General features: G+C 43.5%; 1 protein-coding gene across 6 annotated transcripts in view; it reads left to right on the top strand.

Annotated features, from left to right (window-relative positions):
* LOC145359690 (A-kinase anchor protein 13-like) overlaps nucleotides 1–16,086 on the top strand; it is a 415,021-nt gene that overhangs the window by 181,547 nt on the left and 217,388 nt on the right. For all 6 annotated transcript variants that reach the window (XM_080214440.1, XM_080214441.1, XM_080214444.1 and 3 more), the window contains exon 8: nucleotides 997–1,058. In XM_080214440.1, the coding sequence (XP_080070566.1) occupies nucleotides 997–1,058 (62 nt within the window). The remainder of the gene's footprint in view (nucleotides 1–996; nucleotides 1,059–16,086) is intronic.

Raw genomic sequence — 16,086 nt, forward strand, 5'->3', positions numbered from 1 at the left:
GTTGTCCTTTTACTAGGTGGTAGATGTCCCACGTTTGGAAGGTGCTGTCAAAGGAGCTGCAGTGCATCTTATAGATGGTACATACTGCTGCCATTGTGCATTGGTGGTAGGGGATTGATGTGAATGTTAATGTGGTGGATGGGGTGCCAATCAGGCTGTCAGCTTTGCCTTGTATGGCATTGAGCTTCTTGAGTGTTCGTGGAGCTGCATCCATCCAGGCAAGTGGGGAGTATTCCATCACACTCCTGACTTGTGCCTTGTAGACGATGGATAGTTTTGGAGAGCCCGGAGGTGAGTTACTTGCTGCAGGATCCCTGGACTCTGATCTGCTCTGGTAGCCATAGTATTTATCTGACTATCTAGCTCCGTTTCTAGTTAATAGTAATCCCCCCAGGATATTGATTGTGGCGGATTCTGCTGCTGATAATGCCGTTGAATGTCATGAGGAGGTGGTTGGATTCTCTCCTGTTGAAGATGGTCATTGCTTGGCATTTGTGAGGCACAGACGTTATTGCCACATACCAGCCTAAACCTGAATGTTGTCCATGTTTTGATGCATGTGGGCATGGACTGCTTCAGTATCATGTATTTGCAACCACCAGCAAATATCCTCACTTCTGACCTGAAGGTAGTTGGGCTGAGGATCTCCTGTAATGGTGTTCTGGGGCTGAGATGATTGACCCCCAACAACCGCAATCATTTTCCTTTGTGCTAGTTTATTGTAGTGCACGTATGAGTCTGGAAATATGTTTATACAATGGAGCTAGCTTCATGAAACACTAAAAAGAATGTTCCTTTTGCACAATGAAGACCAACAGAATGTCAAACAGTTGGCTCATCAGTTGCCTGTGTGGCATTGTAGTCACATTGTAGGTGATGCATACTTTGTCTCACTATTGGATTATGTTAATGTTCCAGTTTGTTGTGGCTGCATTGAACATATTCATTCTGCGGTGTAGATGGTGACTGATGCATCTCCCTCTTTCCAAATTACAGAAGGGCTACAAGTGGATGAAGTTGATGGTGTCCAGAAATTGCCTGAGGATTTTGCTGAACTGGTAAGTGAATGTAAAATGGACATGGATATCTCCAGGGAGAGAGACCACAGTGCTTCTTCCTCAAAGTGTGTGGATTAATTGCTGTGCCTGATGTGCATTCAGTTTTTCTGATTGCTGAAAAGATGCACTTCCCAAGTCTGCTGCACATTGATTTGTTCTGAGTTGATTTCGATTTGGTTTGATTTATTATTGTCACGTATTAGTATAGTGAAAAGTATTGTTTCTTGTGCGCTATACAGCAAAGCATACAGTTCATAGAGAAGGAAAGGATAAAGTGGAGAATGTAGTGTTACAAGTCATAGCTAGGGTATAGAGAAAGATCAACTTAGTGTGAGGTAGATCCATTCAAAAGTCTGATGGCAGCAGGGAAGAAGCTGTTCTTGAGGCAGTTGGTACGCGACCTCAGACTTTTGTACTTTTTTTTCCGACGGAAGAAGGTGGAAGAGAGAATGTCCGGGGTGCATGGGGTCCTTAATTATGCTGGCTGCTTTGCCAAGGCAGTGGGACGTGTAGGCAGAGTCAGTGGATGGGAGGCTGGTTTGATTAATGGATTGGGCTTCGTTCACGATATTTTGTGGTTTCTTGCAGTCTTGGGCTGAGCAGGCTGTGATACAACCAGAAAGAATGCTTTCTATTTGCTTTCACTTGCATCAATTTGCACATTTTATTGAATCCAACTGTGCACTCTGGATGTACAAAGTAGAGTCCTGTTGGAATGTGTTGAATGAATTCTGAAATAGCTGAAGACCTATTGAAAGTGGCTTCATTGCTCCAAGTTTTTGTACATATTAATTCCAAATACATTAGACAATATAGACTGTAGCATTGAAACTGATGCACAGTATGATCAGCCTTTATGTTGCTCCTTTTTATCAAAACTGCTGTTTAAACTATTAAACAAACAGTATATTGATTCTTCACTTAATTATTTTAAAGCAAAGTTCTCCACCTCAGAATAAAAATGTAAAAATTGCGGGAAACACTCAGCAGGTCAGGCAGCATTTGTGGAGAGAGAAACAGTTAACATTTCAGATCCATGTCCTTTCACCAGAACTGAGAGAAGTTAGAGAATGTAATTTGTTTTGAGCAAAATGTTGGTGAGACAAGGACAGAAGGAAGGTCTGGAAGACACGACAGATTGAATGAGGGAAGAGTTAGTCATAATGGATTGAAGGGGCAAGACAAGAAGCAGGGAAACAAAAGATGCGTCTGGCACGTATGAGACTTTCTGAAAGCGAAAATATGAGAAAAGCCAAAACATTCAAAGTTTGTAAGTAGGCTAACATTAACACTGCAATGAAGTTACTGTGAAAATCCCCTAGTCGCCACACCCCGGCGCCTGTGTGGGTACACTGAGGGAAAATTTAGCACGGCCAATGCACCTAACAAGCACATTTTTCGGACTGTGGGAGGAAACAAGATGACCAGGAGGAAACCCACATAGATACGGGGAGAACGTGCAAACTTCACACCATCAAGCTGAGAATCAAACCCCTGCTGTGAGACAGCAGTGCCAACCACTGTGCCACTGTGCCAACCTGCAAATAAAAGGAAACAAAACAGGGGGAACTGCTGTTTACACCTGAAATTGCTGAACTCAGCTAGTGTTCAGAAGGCTGTATAGTGCCTTATCAAAAACTTATGTTCAGCTTCACTGCAACAGCAGTTAGGATTGGCCATGATAAATTGTCTTAGTGTCAGGGGGATTAGCAGGGTAAACATACAAGGTTACAGGAACAGCACCTGGGTGGAATTGTTGTTGGTGCAGGCTCAATGGGCCAAATGGCCTCCTTCCATACTATAGGGATTCTATGAACAGTGCAGCAGGGCAAGGACAGAGATGTCAGTATGAGAACAAGATGGAGAATGGAAGTGACAGGCCACTGGGAGCTCGGGGTCATGCGTGCAGACTGAACAAAGTTGTGACCTAACTTATGCTCGGGTTCCCCAATACAGAGGAAGCCACGCTGTGAGCAACAAATGCAGCAGACTAATCTGGAAAAAGGACACACAGATTGCTGCTTCATCAGGAAGGTGTGTCTTGGTACAAGTGAAGAGACAGGAGATAAAAGGGAAGTTGTTGATGTTCCTGTGTTTGCATTGGGAGGTACCCGGGGAAGGGGGTGTGGGTGGCTCAACACCTGGAAAGAGGGGAGGCAGGTGTTCTGATTATGTGTTGTTATTTGCTTTTTAATAAATGAGTCCCATTGTTACAGGTTTTCTTTGGTAACGAAACGCTGTCAACCCCTCAAATTCAGAGTTCACATCAAAGTTTTTGATCCTCAACATGAGGTTAATATTGGGTTCATCAGTAACAGCTCCTTTTGTTGAAGTATAGATGCTCAGCTGAATTCTAGGGTTAACAGTTAGGTAAAGCTTGATGCAATTCTTGTACTTGGGGTTAGTACAAGGGTTGGTGTAAATAATGCTGTAAATCATTGAGCAAGCGTGTAAGACAGTAAATACTAAAACAGATGATTCAGTGGGGATTGAGTAGATGATGTGTACTGGTGCATATATTTAAAAATGTTGACCTGTGCATGGCGTATGAGGAACAGCCATCTTGGAAAAGATGCCAGGGTACTTAGCAACACTTGTAGAAACATGCATCATGTGAGTCATTCCATCAGTTGAGGAGGTTCAAGGGATGGGAAGAAAATTGTATTTGTTTTTTAAGGGTGGCTTGATCTTATAAAATCCCTCCCAGTCCAGTCTTGCTAGGCCATGTACTTTGTAAGACTTAAGGAAATAAGAGCAGCTCGCAAGCCATACCAGTGTTGGTGTGGAGCCATTTGGGAGGGGCTACAGGATGACAATCACCCTATAAAAATCGCCTTTTGAGTCAGCTTCTCTTCCTCTTGCTGTTGGAACACAGAGCAGGAGCACGGGTATTAGCAAACAGCACTGAACAGATGTGGACACAGTCCTGAGATGACTTTGGGCGTGGCGTTTCATCAAACCCCCAGACTCTCATGAGATTCTCTTCACACCACCACCACCTCCTCCTCCTCCCCCTCCCCCCCCCCCCCCCCCCCCCCCGGCTCCCACCTCACCAAGTACACATCTGTAACGCATCCCCAACCACCTGTTGTTTTTATCCTGTTATATAAAGCAGTTCATGGAAAAAACATGAAGGTCTTTAGCAACAGGAAAAGGCTCTGAAACCCACTGGGGCTTGTAGTTCTTTTATTGATTAACCCCACATACACTCATTTGCTTTTAATTACAGAAACACATTTCCTTGCCTCCTGAAGCAATCTGTAGTGTGTGCTGTGGTGACACTCCCATCATTCAGAAACCTATTAGCTCTTGGATTGAAAGGTTATTTTTGGCTTCCCTTTTTACTTAGAAATCCCCCCCCATTTTTAACCTTATTTGCTTGACTTGGTGAGTGTAAAGGTGCAGAAGCAGCTATTAGCCAGGAGTGATGGCAGCACCAACTGGTAACTTATTAGTATTTCTTCTCCAAGTGAGAACAGATAGTAAACGTTGGAGGCTTTTCAATAATAGTAGGGTGGGGGTGGAGCATCACATTGGGCATGGGCAGCACAGTGGTTAGCACTGCTGCCTCATAGTGCCAGGACCCAGGTTCGATTCCAGCCTTGGGTAACTGTGCAGCGTTTACGCATTTTCCCCATGTCTGTGTGGGTTTCCTCTTGGGTGCTCTGGTTTTCTCCCACACTCCAGAAGACATGCTGGTTAGGTGCATTGGTCATGTTAAATTCTCCCTCGGTGTACCTGAACAGGCGTTGGAGCATGGCAACTGGGGGATTTTCACAGCAACTTGATTTGATTTATTATTGTCACATGTATTAGCGTCCAGTGAAAAGTATTGTTTCTTGCGTACAATACAAACAAAGCATAACATTCGTAGAGAAGGAAAGGAGACATTGCAGAATGTAGTGTTGTAGTCATAGCCAGGGTGTAGAGAAAGATGTGAGGTAGGCCCATTCACAAGCCTGATGGCAGCAGGGAAGAAGCTGTTCTTGAGTCGGTTGGTACATGTCCTCAGATTTTCACTTCATTGCAGTGTTAGTGTAAGCCAACTTGTGACAATAAATACATAAACTTGAAAAGTGTTTTTGATTTAAATGTAAAAAATGTGTATGGTTCCCAGGATGTGAGTAAAGGTGGGGAATCCTGATTTGATTCTGCCGCTGTCCTGTCTCTCTCTCTCTCTCTCTCTCTCTCTCTCTCTCTCTCACTTTTTCTTTCTCCCTCCCCCTTGTTCTTTTCTGGGGTGTAAAGTGTAATTGCTGGGCTTCTACCATTATTCCAGTCAAAATCAGCAAGTTCTTTCCAAGCTGGGGATTCAGCCTGGAGTCTTTTTGGTTGGTTTGTCTTCTACCTGTTTAGATATTCACACAGCTGCCCCAATATTATGCAGTTCTGCTTTATTCCGAGTTTCTCCTCCACCCTATTCCTTGATAAACAGATTAACTTTCCATCTAAGTAAAAATGCTTGAAATAGTTGCCGTTGTACAGAAAGATCTGATTTATAGAACCAATGAGTGATAGACTATGCATGCTCCATAATGGTGGTGCCCTTTTAGTTTCCCTGAGTAATCCTTTCCCCATCTGTATTTCCCAGCTATTAATAAGGTGGAGTCGTTTTAAGTAACTGTTTTACTGTAAGTTGCTCTTACTACTCAGAAGTCCATGTGGGCTTGGCTCACGGCCCGTTCATGCAGAAAGTTAGAAATACTTAACTCTTGTTTTCACTTCTCAATTTCCTTTACCATCTTTCAAAATGTGAATGTTTTCTCCACGGCGATGCTTTGCAAAAACGATGAGGCATTCTTTCTGTTGCACATTAGAGTGATTGCTGGCTTTGAAATCAGTAGGGTAGGCCGGGAAAGGTTTTGCTCTGTTAAAGTCGATGGAAGTGGAGTCAATGGGAGAAGAGAAAACACTGGAGACGTGAAGCTTGAATCTGTTCCAAAAGATCCAAATGCAGCAGAAGCCATTTTCCTTCCATTTGGGAAAAGGGAAGATGTGGACAAAGTCTCATACAGATTTGTCTGAGAAAGCTGAGCTTTCTAAGTTTGTTTATTATTGTCACAAATAGGTTTACATTAACACTGCAATGAAATTACCGTGAAAATCCTCTAGTCGCCACATTGACAGCTGTTTGCGTACACTGAGGGAGAATTTAGCACAGCCAGTGCACCTAACCAGCACGTCTTTCAGACTGCGGGAGATATCATAGAATCCCTGTAGTGCAGAAGGACGCCATTTGGCCCATCGAGCCTGCACTGACGACAATCTCCCCCAACCCTATCCCTGTAACCCCACATGTTTACCCCACTAATGTCCCTGACATTTCCCTAACATTAATTTAGGATGGCCTGTCAACCTAATCTGCATACAGACTTTTGGATGTGGGAGGAAACTGGAGCACCTGGAGGAAACCTGTGCAGATACTGGGAGAATGTGCAGACTCCACACAGACAATAACCCAAGCCAGAAACTGAACCGGGTTCCTGGTGCTGTGAGGCAGCAATGCTAACCCCTGTGCCACTGGTCAGTGGGGCGGTGGCAAGGGGTGGGGAGTGGTTCTCTTTTATTACCAGAATTCTTCATATTGTGAAATTCATTGTCTCATTCAGAGCTAAATAAGATTCTCTATATCTTCAAAGTTTGGATGGTGGCAGAGTTGGGAATGGCATTACGGCTTTGGGTTTTATTGCTTTATTTTTAGTGAAAATTCTTTGATAAACTTAGTAACAAGCACATCCCTGTCATAGCACAGAAAGTAGCTAGAGGGGAGAGGATGAGTTGTTGATGCCCAGTTTACACTTTGAGATTTCAGAGCCTGTCTGACCCAAAACCAGGCAAATGGTGACCTTGAAGTTGCGAGCCTTCCTTGCCTGCCAGGTTTCAACATTTTCAATACTTATCAACGTTAAATGCTGCATCCAGCAAACAATGGGTTTGAGTTGTTGAGATTTATCTGCTTGAAGAAGTTCAGATCTCTCATCAGCAACTTATATTATTGCCGTGTAAATCCAGCGTATGTGTCCAAACTGATTCCGAAAATCCCTCTTGCCAACGGCAGAGTTGTTGTCAGGAAGCTAAGTCTAGTAGGTGACACATAAGTAGGCGCTGTCCCGTAACTTAGTTAACAATCCAGGTCTTCCATTTATCCTTCATTTAGCATTTACCACTGGGTTCAAGCAGTAACAAATGTGAAAACAGTTCTTGGGAAGATGTGGTGAAGTAGGAGAAAAGACCAATGTCCATTTAGTTTGCCCTCTAGCACACTGCTAGTTACAGGATTAGACTTGAAGGAGATTGTTAACTAATCACCGCAATCAGTCTCCCATCACTTCATGAGAACAGACCCAGACATGGTGTGAGGCAAACTGAGAGGTCATGAGCTGTGGGAACTGTAGCTCCCCAAGTCGCCTTTTCCCCACTAGGCACGGTACACCTGCACATCCTAGATTAGACATAGAACATAGAACACTACAGCACAAACAGGCCCTTCGGCCCACGAGTTGCGCCGATCACATCAACACCTACCAACCTACAGACCTATCTATAACCCTCAATCTCATTAAATCCCATATACTCATCCAGAAGTCTTTTAAAAGACCCCAGCGAGTTCGCCTCCACCACCACTGACGGCAGCTGATTCCATTCACTCACCACCCTCTGAGTGAAAAACTTACCCCTAACATCACTTCTGAACTTCCCTCCCTGCACCTTAAATCTGTGTCCTCTCGTAGCAACCATTTCAACCCAGGGAAATAGCCTCTGAGAGTCCACCCTATCTATTCCTCTCAACATTTTGTAAACTTCTATCAGGTCGCCTCTCAACCTTCGTCTCTCCAGGGAAAAGAGTCCCAGCTCCCTCAACCTAACTTCATAAGGCATGCCTCCCAGTCCAGGCAACATCCTTGTAAATCTCCTCTGTACCCTCTCAATAGCTTCTACATCTTTCCTATAGTGAGGCGACCAGAACTGCGCACAATACTCTAAATGAGGCCTGACAAGGGTCTTATAAAGTTGCAGCATTACCTCCCGACTCCTAAACTCAATCCCTCGATTAATGAAGGCCAGTACACCATACGCCTTCTTGACCACCTCCTCCACCTGCGAGGCCGATTTAAGAGTCCTATGGACCCGGACCCCAAGATCCTTCTGCTCTTCAACACTACTCAGACTTCTGCCCTTGATAGTGTACTCGTTCATCCCGTTGGTTCTGCCAAAATGGACGACTACACATTTATCCGCGTTGAAGTCCATCTGCCACTTCTCCGCCCAGTCCTGCATCCTATCTATGTCCTGCTGCAACTTTTGCCATCCTTCCAGACCATCCACAACACCACCGACCTTAGTGTCATCAGCGAACTTACTTACCCATCCCTCCACTTCCTCATCCAGGTCATTTATGAAAATGACAAACAACAAGGGTCCCAGAACAGATCCTTGAGGCACTCCGCTGGTGACTGACCTCCATTCAGAAAAAACCCCATCCACAACCACTCTCTGCCTTCTGCAGGCAAGCCAGTTCTGGATCCACAAGGCCAAAGGCCCTTGGATCCCATGGCCTCTCACCTTCTCAAGAAGTCTTGCATGGGGGACCTTATCAAACGCCTTGCTGAAGTCCATGTACACTACGTCCACGGCACTTCCTTCGTCAATGTGTTCAGTCACATTATCGAAGAACTCAACTAGGCTTGTAAGGCACGACCTGCCCTTGACATCTATTGTATCCCAAAATATTTTCTGAAATAAATGATCTAATATCTGTTTAAATTAATCAATACTAACTACTTCAATTTTCTTCCTCCCCACTCCCCTCCTTCCCTACCCCCTCTCACCCCTATCCCCCATCTTCTCCCCTCACCCCCATCCCCCATCTTCTCTTCTCCCCTCACCCCCATCCCCCATCTTCTCTTCTCCCCTCACCCCCATCCCCCATCTTCTCTTCTCCCCTCACCCCCATCCCCCATCTTCTCTTCTCCCCTCCCCTCCCCTCCCCTCCCCCCCCCCCCATCACCATTCCTGGTCTTTCCCGCCCCTCCAGGTCTCTGCCCCCCCTCACTCCTCCTGCCTTCTCTTCTCCCTCAGTGAGCAAGAGCACTCCTCATTATCCAACCCCTGCTTCTCTATAACTTTGGTTGCTCTCTTCTGTACTCTTTCACTGGCTGCATTATATTTTTTGCGTTGTAGCAATTGGAACTTAAAAAAAACTTTATTTATTAAATTATATTTAATGTTCAGCTATCTTCAACTAACGGCACACAGCTGTCAGTCATACAAACATTTGGTTAGAGGGAACAGTCAAGGAATTTTGCATCTTGGCTCTGAATGCAAGGTTACACCAATTGCAATCTGTCTTTCTCCTCAAAAGAAAACCGCCTTTTGTAAAGAAAACTTTGTCATGAAGTGTATCATTTGTAACTGCTATGAAGTTTAACAGTTGCAGGATTCCATTGCCTGTACTGTACCTGTCAAAAAGAACAGGGAAAGAGGTGCCTGGACTGTGCATGTTTCTTTTTATTAAAGAAATGCCTTGACAATTCCAACAGTTTTCTGCCAAAACAGTTGACTGGATACCTTGAAATGACTGAGTTTATTGTGCAGACTTTTGGAACTCACTTGAGTTAACTCGAAGTCCAGTTGGCAATGACCACATTTAAAACAGTGTGACATGTCAAAAGTGAGTTTTCAGCCCTCTTTAGTCTTACAGTCTACTTTGAAAAAATAAATTACAGCCTTTGACCATTTGTATTTGAGCAACGAAGCAATTCCTTTTGCTGTTTGATTTGAAACATGTTGCACATATAACCTATGCCATGCAAGTCTTCGTCTCCCTGTTCACCAAAAGCCAGGAAATAATTTCCTTGTTAATCCTTCTGGTTTTGTGAACCTCGGAGGTTGCTGGCAAAGGCCATTTCCTCCTGTTGGGTTCGATTCCACCAATTCTACTATTTTCCATGTCAATCAACTTGATATCTTCTTGTTGCTGTTGCTTCAACAGGACTTATTGATTGTGATCTGGGTTCTCATGAGAATCTCTTCTCTCACAAGAGCCTCTGCCTACTGACTTTCAAATACATCAGCCATTATCTGTGAAATTCTTCAGGATCTGGAAAGATGGTCAGCATCATCTGTCCTTCCTGATTGGTGATAGAAAGGTAGTTGGCATTAGGTGAATGGTGTTCCAGTTCTTTTTAAAATTCATTCGAAGGACACAGACGTCATTGGCTGGCCAGCATTTAGTGTGCATCCCTAGTTGCCCTTGTTCAGAGGGCTGTCGAGGGTCAACTATGTTGCTGTGGCGCCAGAGTCACTTGTAGGCCAGACCAGGTAAAGACAGCAGATTTCCTTCCCTAAAGGACACTAGTAAATCAGATGGGTTTCCCCAACAATCCAGATGCAGATTTTTTTTTTTATTGAAATCAAATTCCACTATCTGCCATGGTGGGTTCCCAGAACATTGGCTGAGTTTCTGGATTAATAGTCTAGTGATAATACCACTAGGCCACCGCCTCTGATTTCTCTTAGCTGCTTAATAAGATGTGATAAATCACGTGATCTTCTGCTTGTGATCACCTGCCACCTCTACTTTTGTTGGGAATTGCAGTAACCCAGGGAATGATTAACGTCAACTGAAAATAAATGAGAAAACTTCATAAAGTGAACTGTGAGGGAATTTACAATACTTGACTGAGTGTGTAGCTACAACAATATTTAGACATTTCTAGTCTCCTCCTCATTTACCTTTTAAAAAGTGATTATTCAATTTAAGACTTGTTTACCAATTGGTTTGGATCGTGATTGGTGCCATTTATTGTGAGGAAGCATCTTCATGTTCTATAGCAATCAGAAGTATGTATGATTAGATAAATTCATATTTTTTCTTTACTGTGGTAAACATGATGTTTTTGCATTTCTAAGTGGGCTGATCTATCACTAAACCCTCTTACATTAGGGAAGTTTAGGCCATTAAGGAGCAATGTGGTCTGTCCAAGCCTGTGCTCCCTCCTCTACAAACAAAGATGCTGTGTATCAGAGTCAGACAAATCTCTCTTACTTTTAACAACGGCATCTATTGGAATCCATTCTAGGCACAATTATTTTAATGGGAATCTCAAAGACTTCCATCAGCGGTGCTTAATTTCAAATAAATTTGTCACCTGAATTTGGATTTAACTAACGTTTAGGGAGAAGGTGGACACATCTTGATCAAGGTGTTTAGCAGTCGGAGGAAGAAGATACAACAATGCTTGAATTATTCAATTCTGCACTAACATAAAAGGAACATAAAATAAACAATTTCCTGATTGCTGAATAAGTCAAGTTTAATCCCTGAACTGATAATCTGTCTGAAATCTGCAGAGATCGTAGGAGGATCCTGTAACCTTGCCGTTCTGTGTGAATCAGTACAAATCCGGGGTATATGTGTTTATCAACCACAATAGTAACAGTAGAAATAAATAATTGTGATTGACTCCTCAGTAGTTGCTTTGTGACCATGAATTTGGTTGCTTTCACCCTACCTTTATCGTCTCACCTCCCAAACCCTCATTCCCTCCTATTCAACGTCCATTTTTATATTCTGAACAGCAAAGTACTTCAAAGATGTCATTCCATGCAGGGCTGCAGCGATATCATTTGTGGAGGTTAGGAACTCAACCTAGAACTTGAGTTCCTGTTTCACCCACTCACTTTGCCACCCTACTCTGGCCCTGCCATCAAAAGCAATTCTCTTTCTAAGCTGTTCTCCACAAAAAAATTGAGTTTAATTTTCGATTACAAAAATTCACTTAATGCTCAGTGAATAACACTGCTGCCTCACGGCGCCAGATACCGGGTTTGATTACCAGCTTGAGTCATTGTGTGGCATATGCACGTTCTCCCTGTGTCTGCATGGGTTTTCTCCGGATGCCCCAGTTTCCTCCCACAGTCCAAAAGGCGTACTGGTTAGGTGCATTGGCCATGCTAAATTCTCCCTCAGTGTACCCAAACAGGTGTGGGATTGTGACAACTAGGGGATTTTTACAGTAATGTCATTGCTGTGTTAATGTAAGTCTACTTGTGACACTAACAAATAAACTTCAAAAAAAAACTTCTTAGCTTCACTGAATGTTGGTGCCAGTCTCTCCTCCATTACTCCCTATCTCTGTGCACCAAGCTATATGATACCCCAAGGTCTGAATGGATTTTGGGAGATGTGCGTGGGAGGGTTGATTTGTTGAGAGAACCTTCACAAATATTGCACATTTATGCAATAATCCTTGAAATTGGCGCCGTGAGACCATGCCCCATCGTTCTTCCACACAGTTAAGCAGTTAGTCTGTTTGGAAACAGAGTTAAGCAGAAGGAAGGGAATTGCTTACATGTTTTTGACAAGAATTAGAATTTCTGTGCCTTTAGGGACGCAGCATTTTATTTAGTTGGGAGTGGGGAGCAGAGGCCTTTTGCTAAAGGAGACAGATTTTTCCGTGTTTAAGCTGGGTAGTTTATACGTAAATAATGTTTAATATTCTGAAAGTATCATATTTTGGTTTTTCTGAATTGAATCATTGTTGAGTCTATAGCAGTACGGTCGCCTCCCAAACACTCTGCTCCTGCCAACCAGCAGGACATTGTTTAAGCAGTGGTGGTGTTGTTAAGTCAGTGACTGAAGCACCTTGGCAGCCTCTTAACTGGTCACAAACTGCCACGTAAACTCCTGTCAATCATGGCGAGTTTCCTTTTTGAAAAAAAAATTAACATGCAAATGTTAATTCAGTGTCTGTGATTAAGGGCGATTCTTTCTTTACCTAAGATTTCAAATGTACTCGTAGAATCACGCAGTGCTGAAGAGACCTTTCAGCCCATCGAGCCTGCAATGATATATGAGAAACACCTGACCTCCCATTCGTAGAGTTTGCTGTTGTAGTCTTTGGCAATTTCTTATTGTATAGCTATGGTTCTCAACTCATTGGCCAGATGGTGGGGCTGGAGAGAGTGAGAAGGGAGGGGGAAGTGCCCTTAATGAATGCCCTTCATTGTCAGTTCATAGTCTGTGCACTATCCTATGAGGCCACTTGTGGTGATTGTCGCTTTAAGGATCAATCGACTGAGTATGGGACATGTGACCCAGAGAGCCAATCAGGAAGCAGGGTGGATGTTCTTCCTGGTAAGCGTAGGCTTCTATGTTCAGAATCACCTCGGGCTGATTGTAGCAATGAGGATGCAAACCTCTGTATAGTTTTAATCTGTAAATAAACAAGTTGTGTTTTCCTTAACCTGGTGATCGAGCATCTTTACACCATTCTGGCCATCTTGACTGTGCTAGCTTGTTGAAAGAGTTGTCCACTTAGTCATCATTTCCCCACTACTTTAAACTTTTCCCCTTCAAATATTTATCAGTTCTGGCTCCCAACAGAAAAGCAGAAACTATTCTTTCTACGGAAGATATTTCAAGAAAAAGTGAAACAGTGAACATTGGAAAAGATAACCACTTCGGTTGGGAAGGGAAGACATAGATTCCCTTTCAGATGCTGATGGACTCATTGTGCGTTGCCTGTGTTTTATGTTCTTTATAATTTTTACAATAAGTCTTGCTCTTGAAAACTTGCCTTCATGTCCAGCCAAGTTACCTCCTTTTATTACAGCTGTAAAAGTTGCAAACAAGTATCGATGGCCTCAACCCAACTTAACGAGAAGTCTACAGTGGATTAGACCACCTCCTATTTTGGACAAGTGGCATCATTTGTGTAGTGAAATAATAATGCCATTTACCAGTGTATGTCTGCAACCCAAACTTGTTGACATGTATCTTCCTGGTTGTTGTAATTGGCAAATCTAACCAGTGACTAAAGATTGTTATTATAAAACCTCATGCTGCAATGTTTGGAAATAGATGTGTAAAGAAGCCAAAATGGGTTAGACAAGGTTAAGAGGACTCCTGGAATTGTAAACTCAGTAGTTGAGTACAGATTGCATTCAATGTGTGCTCGATTAAGAACTGGCTGACGATAATTTAAGGTTTGCATAGTTTTTCTTGTGGACGAGGCATGTCTCTGAGCACTTTATGAGAAGGAGATAAGGGATGCAAGGGCCTTTGAGCATGGGGAAAGGAGGCTGGAGATGGAGAGGCTGAGATGAGAAAACTAGTGCATAATCCTAGTTTTGAGAGTGGGGTGAGAAGTGGCTTGGTGTTAGAAACTGAGCAGAATGCAAGACAGCAGGAATGGGGTTGCTGAAGAAAAAAGAGACAACGAATCTAGTGTTGGATAATGGAGAGTGCATCCCAGAATGTAAGGAATTCCAGAGCATCAAGACCACTTTGCTGAAGGTATGGCAACCAATGGTGGATGAGGAGACAAGATGTTGCACAAAAAGTCGGAGATAGTGAATTAAAGTTTCAGGGGCCTTGTAAAGTTGGGAAGGATTATAAAGGGATTATTAAGTTAAACACACCAGAGGTAATATTGATTTGAAGGTGTTTGGATGGATGTTATGCAATTTAAGTCAGGAAAGACAGGGAACTTTGGCAGGATCAGGGCAGCAGAGTTTTGAACAAGGAATGGGAGAGCATTGAAATGTTCCTGTTTGCAGTTGGCGCAGGCATGGATGAGGCCTTCGGTGTTAGTTGGACTGTGTAACAAAAAAAGCGAAGACAGGCAATGTTGTCGAGATGGAGGTGGCCAAGCTGGACCAGATGGTTTGTTGGATTATCAATGATTAGAGCTTCTCCAATTGTAACACACAGTAAATGTAGGGTGGGTGAAGTGGAAGTGGGAGACTGTTTCCAATGACACTCAATAACAAAAGGATGCTAATTTGAGATAATTAGCACAAAAGAAAGGAAATGTGGATCAATTTTATGCAGCAAGCTATGAACGATCTGGAACGTGCAGTCTAAAAATGAATAGCCGGGTCTATGGGAAAAGAGTGGGTGAGTGGGCCTGATTGGCAAGCTCTTCAAAGTGACAGCAGCGGAATAATGGGCCAAATGGCAGCCCCCTGAGCTTTAAGGTTCTGTGATTCAACTGTAGCAAAAAATTAGTCCAGCAATATGTACCAAAGTCCTGGAATTTCTACAGCCTAGCCACCCTGACACCTAAAGCCAACATGTATTTGCCATGGTTACAAATGTACACAATTGCCTTTTGTTACAGAGTTGTTTCAGAGAGGAGTTCTAGATTACTCCTTAGAGGGTTGGTCCTGCAGAATGCAAAATATGGTTGCAAAACTGCACAAGCTGGCTTGTCCATTTGCAGCTGTTTAAACATTATAGTTCAAGACATGTAGCTCTGGCTGCTGCCAGACTTTCTCCGGCGGGTGGCTCAGGCATATTATTGTCTACAGCACGCCTAGTAAGCAGCAAGCCCTGTAAGGGACTTTACCTCCAGGGTCAGCAGGGTCAACTTTACTTGCTTCTGGCACTGTAATAACGTTATTACTTCCTGGACATTTTACTAGTGACAGATTCTCCCAGTTTGTCCTGTAGAATTTTTCTCCCCTCCCCCCACCCTACCCCCCCCACCCCCAGACTGTTGGGGGAACCAGCTGCAGTGAAAACACTCGAGTCCCTGGGTGCAGATTTACATCCCGTGTCCTGCAGACGCCAACAGTGACCTGGACTGAACAAATGGAAAAACATCTCCTGGTGTTCAACAGTTCTGAACTTGACAGCAAATTAAACAATTTGGGCTCCAGTTTATACAAGCTTTACTTTTTAAAAAAAAGCCTTGTTTTGGAGTGTTGCAGTGCACTAAGATTATGAAGGTGTTCCCGAATTTCCTAGACCAATTCTAATTGCCTGAGGCAGTCAGAGAGCAAGTTTCCAGCGTTTTATTTTCCCTTTATTGACTTCAGGTGTTTGTTCTCTTTCTGCCTCCCTCTCTCTCTCTCATGGCTACAGTGGGGAGAGGGTAAATATGTGCTTCATTCTGATGCTGCAGTCATTATGAGGTGGGACAGGCTCGAGGGGCCAGTTGGTCCTTTCCCCCCTGGTGACGGTGAAGGAATGGCCGATATATTTCCAAGTCAGGATGGTAAGTGATTTGGAGGGGATATA

This window comes from Carcharhinus amblyrhynchos, chromosome 28 (genome assembly GCF_965287045.1).
Source record: "Carcharhinus amblyrhynchos chromosome 28, sCarAmb.v2.hapA, whole genome shotgun sequence".
Lineage (NCBI taxonomy): Eukaryota > Metazoa > Chordata > Chondrichthyes > Carcharhiniformes > Carcharhinidae > Carcharhinus > Carcharhinus amblyrhynchos.